The sequence below is a fragment of the Phoenix dactylifera genome, unplaced genomic scaffold (genome assembly GCF_009389715.1).
Source record: "Phoenix dactylifera cultivar Barhee BC4 unplaced genomic scaffold, palm_55x_up_171113_PBpolish2nd_filt_p 000138F, whole genome shotgun sequence".
NCBI classification, from domain to species: Eukaryota; Viridiplantae; Streptophyta; class Magnoliopsida; order Arecales; family Arecaceae; genus Phoenix; species Phoenix dactylifera.
In genome coordinates, this window is record NW_024067694.1 from 898,568 (window position 1) to 922,282 (window position 23,715).

General features: G+C 38.4%; 2 protein-coding genes across 4 annotated transcripts; both read left to right on the forward strand.

Moving 5' to 3' along the window:
* The first annotated feature begins 705 nt into the window (after window positions 1–705).
* On the forward strand, window positions 706–9,337 carry LOC103697140 (pentatricopeptide repeat-containing protein At5g66520-like). Of its 3 annotated transcripts, none has more exons than XM_008778940.4 (3): window positions 706–949; window positions 6,600–8,268; window positions 9,111–9,337. In XM_008778940.4, the coding sequence occupies exon 2, from the start codon at window positions 6,641–6,643 to the stop codon at window positions 8,201–8,203; it is 1,563 nt and encodes a 520-aa protein (XP_008777162.2). In that variant the 5' UTR covers window positions 706–949; window positions 6,600–6,640; the 3' UTR covers window positions 8,204–8,268; window positions 9,111–9,337. The 3 variants fall into 3 exon arrangements, 2 of the variants coding, with proteins under 2 accessions (XP_008777162.2, XP_038972695.1); XM_039116767.1 differs by having other exon boundaries at window positions 706–934; XR_003383487.2 differs by lacking the exon at window positions 6,600–8,268.
* Window positions 9,338–9,444: 107 nt separating this feature from the next.
* On the forward strand, window positions 9,445–19,379 carry LOC103699866. The gene is made up of 6 exons (XM_039116768.1): window positions 9,445–9,618; window positions 12,516–13,001; window positions 16,065–18,455; window positions 18,539–18,628; window positions 18,713–18,834; window positions 18,922–19,379. The coding sequence occupies exons 3-6, from the start codon at window positions 18,237–18,239 to the stop codon at window positions 18,983–18,985; spliced, it is 495 nt and encodes a 164-aa protein (XP_038972696.1). The 5' UTR covers window positions 9,445–9,618; window positions 12,516–13,001; window positions 16,065–18,236; the 3' UTR covers window positions 18,986–19,379.
* The last annotated feature ends 4,336 nt before the right edge of the window (window positions 19,380–23,715 follow it).

The following is a 23,715-nucleotide window of genomic DNA, read 5'->3' on the forward strand; positions in this document are numbered from 1 at the left end:
GCGAGCATGCGGCAGAAAGTTGGGCCGACTCTGGACGTTGTCTCCTGGTCCTTATCTACCAGCCCAACAATTAAACAGGTTATACGGGTTAAACGGATTGGACATCTAAAATCCGTATTCGATCTCATTAATAAATAGATTAAATAGGTCAACTTGTTTATGACACAAACCTATTTAGATCAAACCCAAATCTGTTTATGGCAGGTCGAATACGAGTCGGGTTGGTAGGTCGGGTTATTTTTTGCCACCCCTAGCTGCGCCTTTGTATATAGCCATCAAGAACTCGTTTAGTTTGCGGAAAAAGAATGGAATAAGTTTGGTGAATGAAAAAATAAAAAAAACCTCTTATTTCGTTAAAGTTTTTAAAGAAGAGAGATAGAATAGTAGCATTTTTATGAAAATAAAATTTTTATATTTTATGAAAAAAATTCATAGGGGTATGAAAAAGCTATTTTTCTGCTGGTTGAAAATTAATTTTTTTCTTTCAAAAATACTTTTAACCCATCAAAATTTATAGATAATTTTTTTTATCAAAAATACAATTTTTTTAGGGAAAGTAGATACCAAATCTAATATAAACCACTTTCAAACGGTCAACTTCTTTTTCTCAACTAAACATATCAAAATTATTTTTTCAAACATCTTGTTTTTAAAAATTATTTTTTAAAAAAAATATTTCAGTAAATCGTGCTCCCCTTGTTCCGCTCCCCCCTCCGAACGGCCGCCAAGTTCACCGACTACAATGTGAGGGAGTACGCCAAGAGGAGAACGATCGATGGGTTCCGGGAAAGCCAGACGCTCTCGGAGCCCTCCTCGATTTCTTCGGCCTTCGCCGACGGGAGGAACCAGCTCGAGATCGCGAAGAGGCAGGCCGTGGTGTACTCTCTCTGCGCTCTAAAGGTTAAGAACGTGATGGAGATCAGGAGCGGATGAGGTAACTGATCAAAAGGTATAATTTTTGCCGCGGGGTTTTGTAGGGTTTTAGTGTTTCCGATGTTAAAAATGTTAATTTTTCGATTTTTAGTTGCGTTTGATGCGAATATTTGGTTGGATTTTTCTATCTTTGTTTTGGAAAACCGAATTTGGTGATACTAAATAGGTATAATTGTTCTTGATATTGATATTATGATAATGTGTTGAGATATATCTAGTTGATGGAATCATTCAACTGAATAAATTTATGTTTCATATCTTCTGTAAATTTAAATCTTCTCAACTTTATGAATTCCATTTCTTTGTGGTAAACTTTGTTCTTGCTGTTCCAAAATCTTTTGGGCCTTCTCTTTCAGCTGAAAAACAGGGCTGTAGGATGACCCAAAGAAAGTTCCTTGCTCATGTAATGCAGCTTTTATGCTTTTCCCAGATATCCAGCACCAGAACCTAATATGTGCAAAAAGGGTTACGAAATTATGTTGGTACTTTTCTGGATATAGTATCATGAATCCAACTCCCCTTTATTTTTTGGAAATGTAAATGAATAAATTTTATCATTAATAATGCCGTGACCTCTCCACCCCCCAACCCACCCAACAGATGCTTTGGCATTTAGTTCTATTAGCCGGAAGATATTTTATAACCTAGTGCTAGGTATAGCCGGCTCCTGCATGCTCATTGTATTTTTCATTTAAAGTTGGTCCAATGTTGAACCTAGTGGATGTTTCTGCACTGCATGTTAGACCATGTTGATAAAATTAGTCTTTTCCTCTCATGTAAATGGCGTATGGAAAGCAGACAGTCCTAAGAAACATTTTTTTTAACATGAGCCTGTTATATGGAAGTATGGACCAGTAAGTGGAGGTTTCTCTAATTGAATTGAAGTGAGAGATATTAAGTGAAGATATGCTTATGGGGGATGTTATCTGATAATTGCATGCCTTGGAGGCTTAAGTGAAGTTTTTCGAACAACTAAAATGTTTGTTCAACAATTAAAAGAGGCAACTGATAAATGTTACATAGATGGGAACATTGACATTGATGAGTTACAATTCTCAGAATCACAAGGTCAAAAATTTCAAGATTTAAGGAGGTTCCAGAGTTGCACCAATTGGTGGAAATTCCTATAGATGTATGAAATTCAAGACCTGTAGCAAAAGTTGGGGAATAAATTGTATTAAAGAGTTAGGAAAGAGGTGAAAATCACTTCTGGAATCAGAAAATATGATCTGAAAAAACTTGTTCTGACAGGATGCAGAACTTGATGGGGATGTGTGAAGAAGGCTTTGTGAAATTGCTCCTGATGAAGTGCTACAGCCAAAGGACCTGCCGGTTATACCCATCTGGTTGGTCCTTACTGGTCAAACCAAATATCTTTTAAGCACTCTTACTTGGGTTCTTCTATGGCCATTAGTTAGTTAATTTTGTTGTAGTATTTTCTGATTCAGTAGGACTTTTTTTTTCCCTTTTTTGGTACTTTAGATTTTTTTTTTCTGCATCAGTAGGTGCTTGGTAGGTGTCCCTATGTTCCTTATTGAGAGACCAGGAAGAGTCGAATCGTGGGGTGTTATTATAGCTGATAAATCCACTTAAAATAGCAGGTTTCAGCTGATTCATTTCTGTTTTATGAGTCCTAACAAGGTTCAAGGAGAGGAGTTCAAACAGGATTTGTGGGGGTGGGTTTAGTGATTGTTTGTACTTTCTTGTTTAGGATTCCTATTGGAAGAAGGAAGGTTGGCTGATTAGAACATATTATAAACAGAGTTAGGTGCCGTTTGGCATCACTTTCATTTTTTCTATTTTTAGAAATCAAAAATAAAAATTTTGTTTCTATTCTTTTCTATTTTTTTTAAAAAATATAAATATGTTTTGTATAAGTAATTACTTTTAAAAATATAAACATGGCAATGATGGTAGAAACGATGGTAGGAGATCTGAAGGTAATGGAAGTAGTGGTGGTTTTGGTGGTGGGGTCGGTGGTGGAGGTGGCAGTAATAACGATGGTATTGTTGCAGAGGCAGCAACAATAGTGATGTTGGTGGCAGTGGCCACGATGGTGGTGACAGAGACGCCAGTAATATGGTGATGGTGGTAGTGATATTTTCATTGACGACAATGGAGGTAGCAGTGGCTACGATGGTGGTGATGGAGACACCAGTAATATGGTGATGGAGTGGCAATATTTTCATTGACGACAATGGAGGTAGCAATGGCCACGATGGTGGTGATGGAGACACCAGTAATATGGTGATGGTGGCGGTGGCGGTGGCGGTGATGATGGTAGGTATGATAGAGGTGGTAGGGGTAGTGGAGGATAGAGGTGGCTGTGGTGGCTATAGCTATGGTGGTAGAGGCGGTGTCAATGATGGTAGTAAAAATATGATTTTCTTATTTTTGAAAATATTTAAAGTATTTTTTTTTATTTTTGGTAATAATAAGAAATAATTTTTAAAATAAAAAATAAAAATAATAGCATCAAATATATTTTTTGTCTCGATTTCTATCATTTATTTTAAAGATAGAAAACAAGAAAAAAGCGATGCCAAACAAGCCCTTAGTTGGTTATTTTTGGGCAAAAGTTTGTATGTGAGAAATATTTGAGAATAAAACTGGTCAACCATTCTTTCTTCCTTCACTTCTTCTCTATTTCCCTCTCTACTACTTATCAATCTCCTCAAAACTTTGCTATTTATTCCACTTCTTTACTGCTGCCCCAGCAGTTATCTACAAACAATGAGTTCAAATTTGAAACTGTTTTGTGCCAACTGCTGTAGAAACCTGCTAGGTTCACAGACATTCAGATCTAAAATCTGATTTGAATCAATTTCACTTGCTGATAAATTTGTGTAACATCTCGGTCATATTTGTTCAGCCGTGCTAGCTGATATGAATGCTCTGTGTGCTCCATTTTTAGATTCAATTTCTCCATGAGTTAAGAAGAGACTACATTTGTTGTGCTGCCACTATCAATGATAAGTTCACATAATTTTCCTCCGCAAGTAATTATCGTCTTGAATATGCTGGTCCTCCTCCCTCTCACCTTGTTTGCTGCTTCTGCTGCAAGTCATCTTTTTGAACAAGCAGATCTACAACAGGGGGATTTCTAGACCACTGATTTTCATCTTTATGGTCTTCATTTTTGTCCTTGATCTTTTGAGAACATGATTTTGTTGATCAGAAATGCACACTTGGATTTCAGCTGAAACATTAGGAATTACTAAGATATACATCTTTTGTCTTGGTTCTTCTGTTGCCTCTTTCCCCTTGATTAAATCCACAGTATATGTAATTTTCTCATGCGGTAATCTAGTTTTTTTTTTCCAAGTTGATTGAACCTAGAATCATGGTCTTGTAACTTCTTCTTGATCGAAACTGGAATCACAGTCTCAATTCTGTAAGTTGAAACCTGTTAGACTGGATGGCTCTCATACAAACTGATGTGCATCAGTTATGGACCTATGGTGAGATTTTCAATGGGGCATGATTATATTGATGAGGTTCTATATGATGTTATTCCAATGTCTGTAGCCTATATTTTGATAGGATGTTCCTGGTTGTATGACAGGAAGGTCCAACGTGATGCATATAACAACACCTACACCTTCATGTACAGCAAGAAACGACTGATCTTGCTTCCAAAGCAGCCTAAAGCAACACTAATACGAAAGATAGTGCTGGGTGAAGTTGATGGAATATTAGGACTGTATCCTCAATGGAAACCAATTGAACCTCTACTTAAGCTTGAACGCAAGCATACCTGCAATGAATGTGAATTGGTTCAGCCAAAGGACCTGAAAGGAGTAGCAGATTATAATCATCTCACCGGTCCTTGCTGGTCAAACAAAAGTCTTTTTTACATAGTCTTACTTGTGTTCTTTTGAGGCCACTAGTTTATTTTGTCAGTATTTTCTGATTGCATTAGGATTTTCTTTGCCGATTTTTTAGGGACTGTTTTAGAAGTTATTTTCAGTGTCAATTTAGGCTGCATTTGTGGGTGATTGTTATAGGTTGATAGCTGATAAGTCCACTTAAAATGAACAAGTTTTGGCTGATTCCTTTCTGTTTTAGGAGTACTAACTGGGCTCAATGAGAGCAAACTGACCAGAATTTGTGGGGCTCGGTTTTGTCATTATTTCTTCTTTAGTCTATTTCTTGTTTAGGAATCTTATTGGAAGAAGGAAGGCTAACTGATTGAAGCAGATTAAAAAGGGAGTTAGTCGGCTGTTTTTGGGACGCAATTTTTTACATGAAAATTATTTGAGAATAAAAGAAGCCGGCAGCCTCTCTTTCTTCCTCCACTTTCTTCTCCTCTATTTCCTTCTCAACCACTCATAAATCTCCTCAAACCTTTGCTATTTATTCATTATCCTACTTCGCTTCTAGCAGTTATCTACAAACGATCAGATCTGAGTTCATTTCTCAAACAGATTGCTGAAGAAACCTGTTGCGTGCACAGAAATTCAGATCTGAACCATTTGTCCTTGCTGATAAATCTGTATAATTCTTAATTTGGTGGTTTCATCGGAGAAGAACAAGAAAAAGAAGTAGGAGGAGAAATGGGGAGGAGGATTTTATGATTCTTATCCAAATGCTATTCATTTCTCTGGCAATTTTTTTTTTTCCAACTATGGAATGAGGCTTTTATAACCTGAACTAAGCTATTTAAGTTCCTGTGCATTCGTCAACAACTTTCTGCTTTTATAATTAGAAATAATGCACTTTTAGATTGGATATGATTGCCATTGGTTGAAGCCTTTCGATGATCTGTATCATTTAGATGAGACTAAAGATTGATGATCATTGGCTGTTTTGATGTTTATGCTAATCCTTGCTTAGCAAGTAGATCTGCTTTATCTCCTTTTACTTTTGCATTGGATGGAGAATTATTCCATATTTGATGTGAAGGGGGGAATTTTGTGATAGACCAGGAGAAGCAATTCGAGTTCTCTTTCAAATGACTGAATCTGGCCTGAGTAAGTTTGCAGCTGTATATTGGAAGGAAGGGGGTTTTGGTGGTTTGGTTTGCATGCTGGATGAGGATTGAATCTGGCGATTTTGTCATATTAAGTGAAAAAATCATTTGTAGGAAATTTGTAACAAGTTGAATGTTGAGAATGGAACATGGGATTTCATGAGGTAAATGGTGAACCAGTGTGCTGGTATCTCTGAAGGCCTCAAATCTCAATATGTTTTGCTTGAATGTTGAATTTTCAACAGGATCTCTTACTATTTTGAGGGTATCGGGGTGCTTAATAAGCAGTAAAGCATTAGTTCTCCGCGGGGTGGAGCACTAAGAAAGAGAAAGCGTTATCGCTATACGAAATGAAGCAGTGGCTATTTTGCTTCAGCATACATGCAATCGTGGACCAAGTGAAGTTTTCTGGGAAAAATTTAAAAGAGAAAGGGAGCAAAGCAACATGCCTTGTTTTTAATTGCAGAATCATCTCTCCAAGCAATGAACAAACAAGGAAGAACTAGAGCATATCTGAAAACCCCACTGTAATATCTTGACCTAGAATGCAGTGACAGATGCAGCTTCCTTTTCACTTTCTCTTTCCTTTTCATGTTATCTGATTGATTAGTTATGTGATCTAGTTACATGTCATACCATTTGGATGTTAAAGCAGCACCAGATCAGTGTTACAGCAAATAATTGGTTTTGGCAGGTTTTCCATCAGAAGGCATTTTGTTCTCATATCAATTCCTCATGTCAAGCAGTAGAAGAAGCCTTCTACTCCTAGAGCAATGCAAGACCATGAGACAACTGAAGCAAACCCATGCTCAGATCATCACAGGTGGTCTTGGCCAAGAAAGCTTTGCTCTCAGCCGGCTTTTGGCCTTTTGCTCCCACCCAATCCATGGAAACCTGTCCTATGCCCAACTTCTCTTCCAACACATCCAAAACCCAACTCTCTGCATCCGAAACACCATGATCAAAGCCTTCTTACACAAAGAAAATTACACCAGACCTTTGGAAATTTATCACAGTTTATTGCATGATGGCCTTTATCCCGACAACTATACCCTTCCTTACGTGCTGAAAGCATGCGCAAATCTTTGGGACATTAGAACTGGATCAGGAGTCCACACTCATGTCGTAAAGCTTGGATTTTGCGCTGATATATTTGTTAGCAACACACTGGTATCAATGTACATGTCCTGCGGCAACGCGCGAGTGGCGAGGGAAGTGTTCGATGGGAGTCCCCAACGAAATGCTGCGACATGGACTATAATGATTTCGGGATATTCCAAGCTGGGGGAAGTTGCAGCAGCTCGTCAGGTCTTCAATGATGCACCGGGAAAGGATAGGGGGATATGGGGCTCCATGGTTTCTGGTTATGTTCAGAATAACTGCTTTAAGGAGGGGCTGTTGATGTTTCGGCTAATGCAAGCTGAAGGACTAGAGCCGGACGAAGGTGTGATAGTGAGTGCTCTTTGTGCTTGTGCGCAGCTTGGTGCAATCGATCTAGGATCATGGATTCATCGTTATTTGAATTTGGTTGGGTTGCCATTGAGCATTCGGTTGGGGACTGCTCTTATCGACATGTATGTGAAATGTGGGAACTTGGAGTTGGCTAAGAAGCTTTTTGATAGGATGCAGAAAAGAGACACTATATGCTGGAATGTGATGATTTTAGGGTTGGCAATGCATGGGGATGGAGAGGGTGCAGTCGAGTTTTTTCATAGCATGCAGAAGGAAGGGTTGAGACCGGATGATGCCACCTTTATTGCGATATTGGCTGCTTGTAGTCATGCAGGTTTGGTGGAAGAAGGTTTAAATCTTTTTAATAGAATGAAGACTTCATACTACATTGAGCCTAGAAGTGAGCATTATGGGTGTGTAGTAGACTTTCTTGGTCGAGCTGGGCGCTTTGAAGAGGCTAAGGAAATTATTGAAAGGATACCCAGTTTGAGCAGTCCGACAGAGAGAGCAGTTGCTTGGAGGGCACTGTTGAGTGCTTGCTGGAATCATGGGGAAACCAAATTGGCTGAAATGGCGGCTGAACATCTTTTACAGTTGGAAGTCCATAGTGGAGTCTATGTTCTGCTCTCAAATATTTACGAGAATTATGGAAAGAATGATTATGCCAGAAGATTAAGAAAATCTATGAAGGATGGAGGAGTGCCTAAATCGCCAGGCTGCAGCTCAATAGAACTCGGTGGATGTGTTCATGAGTTTGTTGCAGGTGAGCAAATGCACCCGCAAATGGAAGAAGTACACAGGGTACTGGAGAGACTGAATGACCAGCAGACATGTCCAGATTGCTGAAAGCTGAATGGCAATGTTCATGAAACCTATTGATTAAACGAGTATTCTCTAATCACAGAGATTAGGTAAATTTGCATGTCATTTAAATTTACATGCTAGACTGCATAAATTATGACATGTTCTCCATTAATACAATACATTTGATCACAAAAAATGACTTTATAGTTTCTATAAAGTTCAAATCTTTGAAATAATAGCTTTGAATAACCTTTCCAGGATAGACGACTGGATATCCAAACAATACAACTTTGTTCCCTGGACATCTTATTGCAATTTTGTCATTTTTCTATTATCTTTCATGGTCCTATACAAGATTTTTCTGCTTTGAAGGCATTTTGCTGTAATACAATACAATATTAAGTGGAAGTTTATAAATTGTAGCCAAATAAAAATCTCTTTCTGTGACATATAATTATCTGGTTCTTTTACATTTCATTTTTTGAATAGAAAATTTGATGCCATGTGGTGCAAATAAAGGATCCTTTCTTTGTCGATATTCTGATTTGCTGTTTCATGTGTCACATCTTCCATGCCATCCCTCTTGACTATGGTTTGAATGCTCTAAATATTCTTGGTAAAGATTCTTCTGCCATGTTTTAGTATGTTCTTGTGGTTGTAGTAGGATCCTTTGCATTCTCGAGATATTCAGAGATAAAAAAATTTCAGGTACATTTATGAATTCCCTTGAAGTTTGAAGTGGGTCTTTTCTGTGATGCAGTTTGAAGATTTATTTAAAGATAATTATATTTAAGGTATTAAAGAGCTCATTTTAGAAATCATGCATTGGAAATTTAGGATGTTAGATCTGATGATGATAAGAAGGATTGCACTTTTGGTATATTGTTTTCTATAATTTATTATGACGCTCTTATCAGATGCCTTAGCAATCTACACTTTTATTTTGTAGGGATTATGTTGGAAAGCTATGTTTACATGGAAAAGAATCCGCAGTTTATGTCGAAATGCTGCATTCCAGTGTCTTCAGTCTCACACTGCTCCCATGTTGAAACACAGCATATCTGAAAACTTTTTTCCTTGTCTCTTCGCAAAAGGAAAATACATACCGTGTCGGCAATGTGAATTACCAACAAATATCAATCATACTAGCAGATTTAAAATAGTCTGATGTTCCAAGATTTGAGGGGTTCATTGATAATCTTTTGGTGCCAAGGAGCTCAGGAAGATGATTTTTTTTTTTGGGGGGGGGGGGGGGGGGGGGGGGGGGGGTGGGGGGGGGAGCTTCGGAAGATTGTGACTTGGATGGACCTCCAAAAATTCTGCAGGTTTTGATGTGCCGGCCAATGTCTACCAGATATGAAGGTGAACCTTGGAAATTTTGGTCCCAGTTGATGACTTAAAGCGCATCTATAAAGCAAACCATCCATGAATGTCATGTCAACTAGTCTCCAATCATGGTAACAAACTTGATAAACAAATTGTCTTTTTTTTTTTTTTTGGGTGAAGGGGGATACTAGTTGCCTCTGCACCTACTGGATTAAAGTTATCATATTGGATTGATCAGCCAATGCTACATTCATATAAGCATACAAATCAAAGCTTCTCTATGTCAAGGAAAAATTATTTGTAGGTAGCTGTGTGGATTATAAATTTTTTGCATGTCCTGAGCTTCAAATTGGGGACTGCAGAAATTTTCTGCTGTCGCCGATAGAATATGCTACCAAATATTTATTGCAAACCTCTAAATGGAACTTTAAATATTGTAGATCCCTACATTTCAAGGATCATAAAAACATAGCTGACTATTTGCTGATTTACAACATAATCTGAGATAGAGACTGGCAATTAACTGTTAAGAAAAGTGACCTTTGTTCTAAAAGAAAGAAATTTATAGAATTTATACCCCACTGCCTCCAACTCATGCTAAACATCAGCATTTATTAGCCAACCAAATTCCTTTGCACCAATCTAGTCCTTGTCTCAAGGTTATTACATTGAAATGTAGTGTCAAAGAACCAAAAATGACACATCATTGCCATGACCAAGAACCCAAAATCAATAAGAAATTTCCCTACTATCTTCAGGAATGAGTCAAAATTTGAAAAATTCTTCATTTTTATTACAAAGAGTCACTAGTTTCCTGTTATCATCGAGAAAAATAAAAAATTTAAGGCAAAGACATGGGATTCTGTCAACTTTAGTTGATCCATTTAAGTGTTTGGGAGTGCTCACCAAGATCTAAACTTTTTACTTCTCTGTCCATGGATTGCCCTGTGAAGAGAGATCCAAAGACAGTTTTAGTCTCCTAAAGAAGGGATTAAGGGGTGTTTTAGGAGAGTTGGCATTCTAGAATAAGTTGGTTATTCGATCATGATTAAAAATGGAATTTGTTTTTCACTGGCTTCGAGTAGAGGTGAGGTATAAGCCATTGGTTACAGGCTTGCAGCAGGGAAGAGTGGCAGTAGCTATGGGTTTGAGGATAAGCCAAAGGTGACAAGTTCATAATAGTCTCTTGCTCGAGCCGAAGAGGATTGGAGAAAGCAGAAAATTGTATACAGTTCCCTGATGAAAATTTTTATTACTTAAGAGAATCCCTAACTTACAAGATCCATGTAGATAAAGGCTTCAAGTTATCTGCAGTCTTTTTCATATGATCTTTAGACTCAATGTAGAAAAGCAAACTACTTAAATTTCCATAAAAAGGCTTTAGTTACTTAGGAGTCGCTAAGACACTAAATCACAATGGAGATTGCAATGATCCACAGTCTCTATGCAGATTTATGATATTGGAAATTGTTTCTAGATTCCTATGTTGCTATATATATATTTATGGGTCTATAAGGTGCAAGTTCCACCATTAGCATCTGCCTATGTTATGGAAATCATAGAGAAAAATACTTTTAGTTCCCCTAATTATACTTATTCATTGATTCATAAGCTGTAAGTATATATGGTCATTGATACCTAACAGCTTTATGTAATATTAAGGTGATCATGTCTAGTTCTCTAATGAGTGTTTTTTTTTATTTTACTATCTCTAAGATGAAAGTCCATATTGAATTGTCAAGTTAATATTATTTTTTAATTTTTTATTTTTTAAGTAAAATTGTTTCTAGGTGCCAATATGACTGCATATTTACTTATCAAACCAAAGAGGCAAGCATATGAAATCGTCATGATCTATTGAGTTGGTCAAACAATGAAGGAAGCATAGGATTAGGAGTTCTATCGGGTCAGATTGGGTCCGGGTTTTAGCGAATCTAGACTCGTACTCATCAAAGTTTTGAGTACAACTTTCATTCCTTACCAGATTTATTGAAGGATGGGTCTGGTCGGTTCGAGTAATAAATGTGTGAGGTGAGATTCAAGTCGGATGAAGGCCGGATTAAATAGCAATCAGATATCAATATTATGTCTAGAAGAGTTAATCAAGCTAAATAATTCGTGCTTTAAGAAGTTTTTAAATATCTAATGAAAATAATTCAAGAATGACAACCACTTGACAGTTAACTGCATAACAACAATGAACTAATAATTGAAAAGATATACTAAATTAAAGGATAAATACTCAAACATGTTATTACATGTCATTACTTTTAACTTTTTAAATTGAAGGTATATGAAAAAATCTAATATTGTATATAGGTGTATGTATTTACATATTTATTTGACTATATGTATATATGCCTCCATATATATATATATATATACACACACATCATACACATACATACATGCATACATATTCTACGTATGTATCTAATAAACTAAATAATTTAAATGGGTTCAGGTCGGGCATAAAAGCCTCAAACCAGGCTTAATCTGAAAGTTTTGATATGCTTGATTTTTATTTCATATCTAACCCATTCATCATCAAGTACTGATTAGGTTTTAATCAAGTCTAGATCGAATATCAGAATTATTGGTTGGAGAGACAATGTATGCATGATCCAGCCAAATATAGCAATTGCCATTATTTAAGAAACATGGTGAAAAAAAAAGGAACAGTATAATCTAAGCTGACTTTAATTTCATTGGATCCACATGAGGTGCAGCAATTCTAATCCTATTACAACTTAGAAAATTATTTAAATTTATTTCAATTATACCTCAGATCTAAAGAACAACATAACAAAATTAATCATGACATCAGAATATTAAAAGTTAATGAAAATCAAAAATCTTACTAATATATTATGAAATTGCTGCATGCAGTACATTCAGTTATTAGTTAGCGGAATTATGAATCTTAAGCAAACATCTACTAACTAGATAATAAAAATTCATTTTATGGATAGACAAAACCTTTTTATTTGAGATCAAATGGAATTCAGCCACATTAATTTGGCTCCAGATTTGCTAATTGATGAGACGCACCATTCCGGCCGTCGGATCACGATGAGCGGCACGTGTCAAGGAAGATCTGCATCCGCGAGCGAAGTAACCTGCGAGAAAAGCCACGCCCTTGTATATAGTCCCCAGGAGTTTTCCAACGAGGGCTGGCCTCTGTCGACCCCCAATCTCTCTCTCTCTCTCTCTCCAATGGCGAGCGCGGCATCAGCTCCTTCGAGAGCCGAAGTGCTTTCCTTGTTCCGCTCTCTCCTCCGAACGGCCGCCAAGTTCACCGACTACAACGTGAGGGAGTACGCCAAGAGGAGAACGATCGATGGGTTCCGGGAAAGCCATACGCTCTCGGAACCCTCCTCGATTTCTTCGGCCTTCGCCGACGGGAGGAACCAGCTCGAGATCGCGAAGAGGCAGGCCGTGGCGTACTCTCTCTACGCTCCAAAGGTTAAGAACGTGATGGAGATCAGGAGCGGATGAGGTATCTGATCGAAAGGTATAAACTTTTCACGGGGGGTTTTGTAGGGTTTTAGTGTTTCCGATGTTAAAAATGTTAAATTTTCGATTTTTAGTTGCGGTTGATTCTTATCTTTGGCTGGATTGCTCTATCTTTGTTTGGAAAACCGATTTTGGAGATACTAAATAGGTAGAATTGTTCTTGGTGTTGATCTTATGATAATGTGTTGAGATATATCTAGTAGACAGAATCATTCAACTGAATAAATTTTATGTATCATATCTGGTATTGGTGTGAAATTATCTGACATAAATTCTGTGTATCATATCTTCTGTAGATTTAAATTTTCTCAACTTTATGAATTCCATTTCTTTGTGTTAAGTTTTGCTCTTGCTGTTCCAAAATCTTTTGGGCCTTCTCTTTTAGCTGAAAAACAGGGTTGTAGGATGACACAAAGAAAGTTCTTAACTAGACGACTGCATGAGAAAATTACATATATTGTGGATTTGATCAAGGGGAAAAAGGAAACAGAAGAACCAAGACAAAAGATGTATATCAGTAATTCCTAATGTTTCAGCCGAGATCCAAGTGTGCATTTTGGATCTACAAAATCCTGTTCTTACAAAGAGCAAGGGCAGAAATGTAGACCATAAAGATGAAAATCAGTGCTCTAGAAATCCCCCTGTTGAAGATCTGCTTGTCAAAAAGATGATTTGCAGCATAAGCAACAAACAAGGTCAGAGGGAGGAGGACCAGCATATTCAAAACGATAATTACTTTTCGAGGAAAATTATGTGAACTTATCATTGATAGTGGCAGCACGACAAATGTAGTCTCTTCTTAACTCGTGGAAAAATTGAATCTAAAAACGGAGCAAACAGAGCATCATATCAGCTAGCATGGCTGAACAAATATTACCGAGATGTCATGAAGCATCAATTATGGTGAGATTTTCAATGTGGCATGATTATATTGATGAGGTTCTACGTGATGTTGTTCCAATGTCTGTAGCCTATATTTTGATAGGATGCCCCTGGTTGTATGACAGGAAGGTCCAATGTGATGCATATAACAAAACCTATACCTTCTTGTACAGCAAGAAACAACCAATCATGCTTCCAAAGCAGCCTAAAGCAACCTAATACAAAAGATAGTGCTGGGTGAAGTTGATGGAGTATTAGAACTGTATCCTGTATGGAAACCAATGGAACCTCTACTTAAGCCTGTAGGCTAGCATACAAGCAATGGATGTGAATTTGTGTAACCAAAGGACCTGAAAGGAGTAGCAGATTATAATCATCTCTACCAGTCCTTGCTGGTCAAACAAAAGTCTTTTTTAAATAGTCTTGCTTGTGTTCTTTTAAGGCCACTAGTTTATTTTGTCACTATTTTGTGATTGCATTAGGATTTTCTTTGCTGATTTTGTAGGGACTGTTTTAGAAGTTATTTTCTGCGTCAATTTAGGCTGCAATGGTGGGTGATTATTATAAGTTCATAGCTGATAAGTCCACTTAAAATGAACAAGTTTTGGCTGATTCCTTTCTGTTTTGGGAGTACTAACGGGGCTCGATGAGAGCGAACTGACCAGAATTTATGGGGCTGGGTTTTGTCATTGTTTCTTGTTTAGCCTATTTCTTGTTTAGGAATCCTATTGGAAGAAAGCAGGCTAACTGATTGAAACAGATTAAAAAGGGAGTCAGTCGGCTGATTTTGGGGCACAACTTTGTACATGAAAATTATTTGAGATAAGAAGCTGGTGGCCTCTCTTTCTTCCTCCACTTTCTTCTCCTCTATTTCCTTCTCAACCACTCATAAATCTCCTCAAACCTTTGCTATTTATTCATTTTCCTATTTTGCTTCTAACAGTTATCTACAAACAATCAGATAGATCTGAATTCACTTCTCAAACAGATTGCTGAAGAAACCTGCTAGGTGCACAGAAATTCAGATCTGAACCATTTGTCCTTGCTAATAAATCTGTATAAATCCTAATTTGGGGCTTTCATCAGAGAAGAGCAAGAAAAAGAAGTAGGAGGAGGAGTGGGGAGGAGGATTTTATGATTCTTATCCAAATGCTATTCATTTCTCTAACAATTTTTTTTCCAACTACTGAATGAGGCTTTTATAACCTGAACTAAGCTATTTAAGTTCCTATACATTCGTCGAAAACTTTCTGCTTTTATAATTAGAAATAATGCACTTTTAGATAGGATATGATTGCCATTAGTTGAAGTCTTTCTGATGATCCGTATCATTTAGATGAGACTAAAGATTGATGATCATTGGCTGTTTTGATGTTTATGCTATTCCATTCTTAGCAAGTAGATCTGCTTTATCTCCTTTTACTTTTGCATTGGCTGGAGAATTATTCCATATTTGATGTGAAGGGGGGGAGTTTGTGATAGACCGGGAGACGCAATTCAAGTTCTCTTTCAAAGGAAGACTGAATCTGGCCTGAGTAAGTTTGCCGCTATATATGGGAACGAGGGGGGTGGGGGGTTGGGGGTTGGGGCGGTTGGTTTGCATGTTGAATGAGGACTGAATCTGGCGATTTTGTCATATTAAGTGACAAAGTTATTTGTAGGAAGGTTTGTAGCACCTTGAATGTTGGGAATGGAACATGAGATTTCATGAGGTAAAATGGTGAACCAGTGATTGCTGGTATCTCTGAAGGCCTCAAATCTCAACATGTTTTGCTTGAATGTTGACTTTTCAGCAGGATCTCTTACTATTTTGAGGGTATCGGGGTGCTTAATAAGTAGTAAAGCATTATTTTGCTTCGGCATAGATACAATCGTGGACCAAGTCAAGTTCCATGGGAAAAATTAAAAAGAGAAAGGGAACAAAGCAACATGCCTTGTTTTTTGATTGCAGAATCATCTCTCCAAGCAGTGAACCAACAAGGAAAAAGAAGAGCATATCTGAAAACCCCACTCTAATATCTTGACCTAGAATGCAGTGACAGATGCAGCTTCCTTTTCAGTTTCTCTTTACTTTTCATGTTATTTGATTGATTAGTTATGTGATCGAGTTACATGTCATGCCATTTGGATCTTAAAGCAGCACCAGATCAGTCTTACAGCAAATAATTGCTTTTGGCAGGTTTTCCATCGGAAGGCATTTCGTTCTCATTTCAATTCCTCATTTTTGCGATCCCAAATCCAAAAGGGTGCTTCATACCAGCATAAGGGATGCAGCTGCCTCAACTGATGAAGCATGTCGTATATGCTAGCTATGTAACTGAAAGCTGTAACTTTTAGGTGTTCAGAGTAACTCGGATATTGTGATCATGAATTTAAAGATTCAGACTTGTATCAGTTTCTCTTGATTTACATGAAACCAATGAGCAGAGAAGCAGTCATACCCTTGGTTTTGCTGAGACTGAATTAAAAATACCTTAGGGACGCGGCATATTTAAGTGCTCGAGATTGTTTTATGTTTCTGATAGCTTGAAGCTTATTACAATCATTAGTTCACTCCACAGGAAGCACCATTTGATCAAAATACAACAGGTGTAAAAGCACCAAAGGAAACTGTGCACTCCAGTCATGGTTAGCTTGGCGTTGCCTGGCAAAATTAACCAACCCATCTGCATCTGATTGGCCTTGCAGTTGTGCCTTACTATACAGTGCAAGTTGATGAAGAACTTGTGTATCCTGCATGATAGGGCTGATTGTTCAAGAGATTTTCCTAACTTTTGTTAAGAATCTGTACTGAAGGAATTAGGCCCAACAATTTAACCTAGTTTAGCCGAGAGCATTGCTTCGGCCTCAGCAAAGGAGACATCCGGCGGAAGGACTCGGGCAGATACGAAAGGTTAGAATTATGATCTTTAAAGACAAACCCCGCCACCAGAATGTTGGTATTAGAGTAGATGCAGCGATTGCAGTACTTAGCCTGGCGAAGCCACCTGACTCCTCTTCAACCCGAAGCAAGGAAGAGAATTTACTGCAGACTGTCTGGAACTGATCTTGCCAACCCTGTTTGATGATTCCTATCATCTTCATATCAGAAAAAGGATCTCGAATGGCATGGAACTGGCTCTTATACAAGAGAAAAGATGATTGCTGGGTAAGAGCCCTTACACAAATATAGAAATGTGAAGAATTGGTAAACTACTTGAATCGACCAAGGAAGCTCTTCTCTTCAGACTATGTGACTGACTCCTCAAACCACCTTTCTCCTTAGTCTCTGGTCGGCTTAGAAACTTTGCTTCAATTAGTTATAATGGCAGTAGTGATGCTCATATGATCCTGAAACACTAGCATTTAGTTCCAGATCTCCCAAAGAGTATGGCAAACAAAGTACGCTGGTGAGCATTGATAAGTGCTCAAGCTTTTGAAATATCAACTTGTAAGTATTTTTGAGTAAAGTTGTCGCGCCCCGAGCTCAGAGCATAACAGATGTCGCATACTTGCATGGCAAATCATACAAGCATTTAACTAATTTTCTTGGCAGCACACATTGACAACCACTCGGCACACATCTTTCTTGACTTGGCACACTCCTTTAATTTGATGGAAAGTTGTTATTTCTATATGGCACACACTTATGTACATATGGCACACACCACTCTTGCATCTAGACATCATTATTTCTTGGTAGCACACACTGATAACTACTCGGCACACATCTTTCTTGACTTGGCACACTCCTTTAAATTGATGGAAAGTTGTTATTTCTATATGGCACACATTTATGTACATATGGCACATACCACTCTTGCATCTAGACATCATTATTTCTTGGCAGCACACACTGACAACCACTCGGCACACATCTTTCTTGACTTGGCACACTCTTTTAAATTGATGGGAAGTTGTTATTTCTATATGGCACATACTTATGTACATATAGCACACATCTCTCTTGTATCTAGACATCATTATTTTTTGGCAGCACATACTGATAACCACTTGGCACTCATCTTTCTTGACTTAGCACACTCTTTTAAATTAATGAAAAATTGTTATTTCTATATGACACTCAATATATCATTTATCTAATCATTATTATTTCACAATAGTAATAACTTTAAACCATTAGGCACCTATTTACTTGCATTCGGTATGGACTTTTCACTTGCCGGCATACACTTAGCTCCATTTGGCACACACCTATCTTCTCTACGCACATCATTAATTCTTGCTGGCACATGCTTACAAACACCAGGGGCACATATAATTTCATTTGGCATTTAAAGAAATACATACACTTAGTTGGATAACTCTTTTGTTTTAGTTACCTTCATCTAGCTATAGGGAACCTCATCCAATGGAAAGCATAGAGAAACGCATGAGATTGGTTGAGAGGTGTTTAAGAACACATGGCTTTAGTTTACAAGACCCTGAAACTGTTGGGGATGACGAAGAGGGGGACGATCGCCGATTGGTCCTGATAGATAAGAGGTTGTCCAGAGTCGAAAAGGTCCTCCAAGATAAGGGTCTCTTGTTAGATGACCAACGAAGTGAGCATGCGACCGGTTCTACTGTGGTAATCAAAGTTTGACGAATTATTAACTCAGTCTTCTTGTCGAACTTGTATTTTTGTATGAATTTAATACCATACATTCTCAGGTGAGGGAAGAGTATACTGCAGTTGGTGAAGCTCTGGACCAAGCTGCAGCGGAATTAGAGGATTTGCAATATAGTACAGAAATGGTGGAGGTTTGTAATTATTTTCTTCTGGCACTATTTGATTGTAGATTTGTAGTGTATATCGTTATTACATAAAATGCATATTCCTATCAGGTTATTTGGCCCACTGATGTCCAAGGCAAAAAGTTCCTTCGAGATGCCAAAGTTTTTGATGAGGCTATGGATCAAGGTGAAGCGGAGAAGAGGATATGCACCATAGTGCAGATGACTTGGAGGTAGAGTAACTTTTGCATCGTAAGGCAAATTATAACTTCACAAATAAATAATTATTGGTAATTACTAAAATTGCATATTACTAGCAGGTTATTTGGGCGACTGATACTCCTTGCGAGAAGAAATGTGGATCGACTGATACTCCAGTATTAATAAACGGTGTGCTAGGGATTACTGTATGCTGAGAAGTACTTATGTCTGACATGTTGCATAACCAGATGTGTGCCATGGTGTGCCAAGGATTGCTTACTACCAATCGATATAGAGACATGCAATCATCTGAATTTCTTGAAGTTTGTGTCTTATATTTTTGCAATAACATCAACAGTAAGAGTGTGCCGGGGCAAATAGCACACTAAAGTATCTGAAATTATTTCAAAGCCAACTCAAAAACCTCAGATAGTCTAAAACAAGTGTGTTCCAAGCAAACGTTGATGGGTGCAAATCTTAATAACATGTGTGCCAGGCTTTCATAAGTGTGCACACCACATACTGAAATGTGTTCCAAGCATAGTTTATTGTTTGCATAGAATGAACAATTATGTGCCAGGCTTTTATAAGTGGATTCCACTCATACTTAAATGTGTTCCATTGTAATCCACTAAAGTGTGCACCAGTATGGAATGTGTGCCAGGATTCACAGATTGTGTTCGAAGTATACTTATGTGGAGTGATTGGTTATACCCCTATTTGATTTTGATGAGCTCAAAACATTTGAGTATATTTCATGTTGTACTAATGAATTCAATCTAGTGTTTCAGGCAAATATATGTGAATTTATCTTTAAAAGCATCGAGCTGTTGTTCAAGATTATTTGGAAGTGTTGAATATAATTAAGCCAAAGTCTGAAGCTCGAGTCGACTCCGGAAGATTACGAGTCGACTCCTAGTGTTTCATAAGTTCTGGCACATGCTCGAGTCGACTCCGGTACACTACGAGTCGACTCCGACTGAGAACTGACAGAAGGATAGAAAGTTGATTTTCAGACCCTATCAGCGAGTCGACTCTAGAAGGTTTCGAGTCGACTCCGATGGTTGCCGAGTCGACTCCCGACGTTTCCGAGTCGACTCCTAAGGGTAACAGAAGAAAGACAGAACGATGTATTTCAGACCCTGCAATCGAGTCGACTCCAGAAGGTTATGAGTCGACTCCGAAGTTTGGTGAATCAACTCCTAGTTACGTTCGAGTCGACTCTCAAAGGAAAGCAAGACTAAAAGGCAGAGAACCAACTTCGGGGACTCTGAGAGCCGAGTCGACTCCAAGCGCTCCAGAGTCGACTCTCAAGTCAGCCGAGTCAACTCCAAGACGATCCGAGTCGACTCCGAGGCAGTTCTACTCCAAAGACAGATGATCATTTTTCGGGCTCTGAGAGCCGAGTCGACTCCAAGACGATCCGAGTCGACTCCGAGGCAGTTCAACTCCAAAGACAGAAGATCAGTTCTTAGGCTCTGAGAGCCGAGTCGACTCCAAGATGATCTGAGTCGACTCGAGAAAGAAATGCAAAAAAATAGATCTCTGGAACCCTAAGAACGAGTCGTCTCCAGAGGGCCGAGTCATCTCTGGATATTGGCGAGTTGAATCCAGGTTTGGCCGAGTCGACTCCAGAACGGGACAACACTTTAATTCAAATCCTGAACAGTGGGCGAGTCGTCTCCAGTAAAGCATGAGTCGACTCCAGCAACAGCCGAGTCGACTCCAGATCGAGCGAGTCGACTCCGACCCCAACGGATACATTGTCAGGAGTTGCAGATTGTGCAGAATGGCCACAAATTAGTGTCTAACGGCTAGTTTTCAAAGGGGACTGCTTAAATAGTCAGAGTGAACAGTAGTAGACACCAAGAGAGCTATTCCATTCTAACAAAAAGGGATTTCCACCTACCAAAGGCTCTTAAGAGTAAATACAAGAGAAAAAAGGAAGAAGCGCATTGAACTCCATCCAACTAACTCTTTCTTTCGCATTCAAGGCTCTCCTCTGACATCAGATCTTCAGTGCATTCAAAGAGGAGACTCAGAGTTCGAGAAGCCCCTTCTTCCTCTTCCAGAATCTGTTTGAGGGCTTCTAACTCTATTTTATTCATATTGGTTAATATTTGCTTATTAAGAAGCTTTCCTTGTAACTTTTTCCAAACTATTTTCTTACTTGATTCAATCAGGAGATTGAATCAAGGGTTGTAAGGTTTGTTGGTGAGCCAAGGTTAAAACCAACGGTGTAAGGATTCGATTGTGATCCCGAAAAAACAATCGGGTGGTTCTAGTCGGTGAGCTTGTGAAAACCGACCGAGTTCGTTGTGATCTCGTAAAACAACAAGTTAGGTTGTGAACTTGTAAAACAACCGACTGTAATCCGAGGAATTATAGTGAACTCCCAAGTGTAGCTTGGGGAGTGGACGTAGGAGCAGGGGTTAGCTCCGAACCACTATAAATTGTTTTGTGTTTGTGTTGGTTGCTGCACTCTCTCTTACACTCTCTCTAATCTTTCACTGCATATAGTTACTTAATCGGAATACTTGCAATAGAATTGAATATTAACCAAACGTAGTTTTTAATTGGTCGAAATTTAAATCATAACCCAATTCACCCCCCCCCCCCCCCTCTTGGGTTGTCTTCTTGGGCAACAACTTAACATGGTGCTAGGAACTTTCATTGTATTTTAACAATGTGCCATGGTGTACCATGTTATATTAACTCCTTTCAGAGCTATAAATACAGTGTTCCAGTATTAATAAACGGTGTGCTAGGGATTATTGTATACTGAGAAGTACTTATGTCTGACATGTTGCATAACTAGAGGTGTGCCATGGTGTGCCAAGGGTTGCTTACTACCAATCGGTATAGAGATATGCAATCATTTGAATTTCTTGAAGTTTGTGTCTTATATTTCTCCAATAACATCAACAGTAAGAGTGTGCCGGGGCAACCAGAGAACTATGCCATTCATTTCATTGACATCAATTGTTTGTGCAAAATTCTTCCACAACAAAATAAGAAGCACATGACTACGACAAAAATAAAAAATTCAGATCTCCATACATTACACCTAATCTCCAAAATATTTAGTCGATGGCCACATTACAAGTTCTTCTGTTGTGCCCAAGCTTTTCGCAGCGTCCACATTTTATATGACGTACTAACTCCCTTTGCGAAGGTCTTCTCTTCTTTTTTGGCCTACCTGGTCGAGTCTTTCTAATTGGGGGTAAAATATGAATCTCATCTGAAGCACTATAAGGCTCCTCGATATCAAGAATTGGACTAATAGCTTCGGCATATGTTGCTATGTACATTTCAGTTTTGAAACAATTATCAGTGAAGTGGTACAGTGATCTACCAGCCTTCTCAATGCATGCACATGCATGCTTACATGGCATGCGGAATATTCGCCACTAGCCGCAAGAGCATTTGTTATTTTGGAGGTCAACTTCGCAAGAGTAGTTTGTATCCTTTACGTCATATATCATTATGTTTGACGTAAATACGGATAATCTCCGACCGTCTTCTGCATTTCTATGCAATACTTTCTCTGCATTTGGGCATAGATTTGTTTGAATATTGTAACCTCGATTACGCCGTTCATGTATCAATGTCATTATTTGAAGCCTGATATGGTCAACTAACTGAGGCACGGGAAAATGGCGAGCCTCCAAGATCCAACTGTTGAAACACTCTGCCACGTTAGATGTCATAATACTCCATCGTGGACCTAGAAATACTGCATTTGCCCAATGCTTCGGATTTGCATGCAGGAGAAAAGTTCTACTTCCTGGAGCATCTAATGTAAGCTTGCTAATTAATTTGTGGAAAACATTCAGCCTTGGAGTATAGGCAGTAGCATTTAGTAAATCGAGCAGCCTCCTTCTCTCACTTGCACAATAATGGACAAGCACATGCATTAATAATAATAAAAGGATGAGATCATCAACATCCTAAATTAGTTAGATATATTGTATGCCGAAAATTAAAAATATGACTATACATACCTGATTCTTGAAGTTGTCTTTCACATGACGGAAACAATATGAGTGGTAACTACCAGAAAAGTATTTCGGCACTGATTTAATAATTCCTTGATGTTTATCCGTCATAAATGTGATTTGCTCACTTCGCCACTCAATGCAACTATGAATTGCTTCTTTCAAATTCCGACAAAACCAGTTCCAATTGTCATCAGTCTTCGTATCGACCACACCATAAGCAATAGGAAACATATCGTCGTTCGCATCTTTGAAAGTCATGCCAAGTACTACTCCTCCATCCTTAACCTTTATAAATATTCCATCCATAAAAATCAGAAGTCTACAACCTCTTATGAAACCCACTACTGAAGCATGAAATGAAATGAATAGGCGTCTGAATCGACCTTCAATAGTTTCATACTCCGCTATGCTACCGGGGTTGGTCTTAAGAATGGCATCACAATACCAGCGTATCTGGTCATAAGATTTTGATCTGTGACCATAAAGGTCCTTCATAGCCACCTCGTTCCCATGCCAAGCTTAATGATACGGCAATTCAACACCATATTCTCGACAAATATCCTTTACGATATCAGTCGGCCTATATAACGGCATATCTTGAAGTTTTTCTTTAACTATGTTTGAAACCCAATGTTTCGAAGCCTTAGGATGCGTCCGAACTTGCAACCCTCCGCCACATGTATGCTGACTATTCATTTTTTTAATTGCAAAACTTTCTTGATTCCCAAGTCGGAAAGCATGGATACGCCATTCACAACCTTCGTATGCACATTCCACGGTCAGTCGCAGGCGATCGTTCTTCACAAGTACAAAATCTCTACAATTTGCAATGCAAAAGTTGCGAATCGTGTCGCGAAGAGTTTCCACATCATTGAACTCCTGACCAACACCCTCAATAGAGGTTTTCCAAGT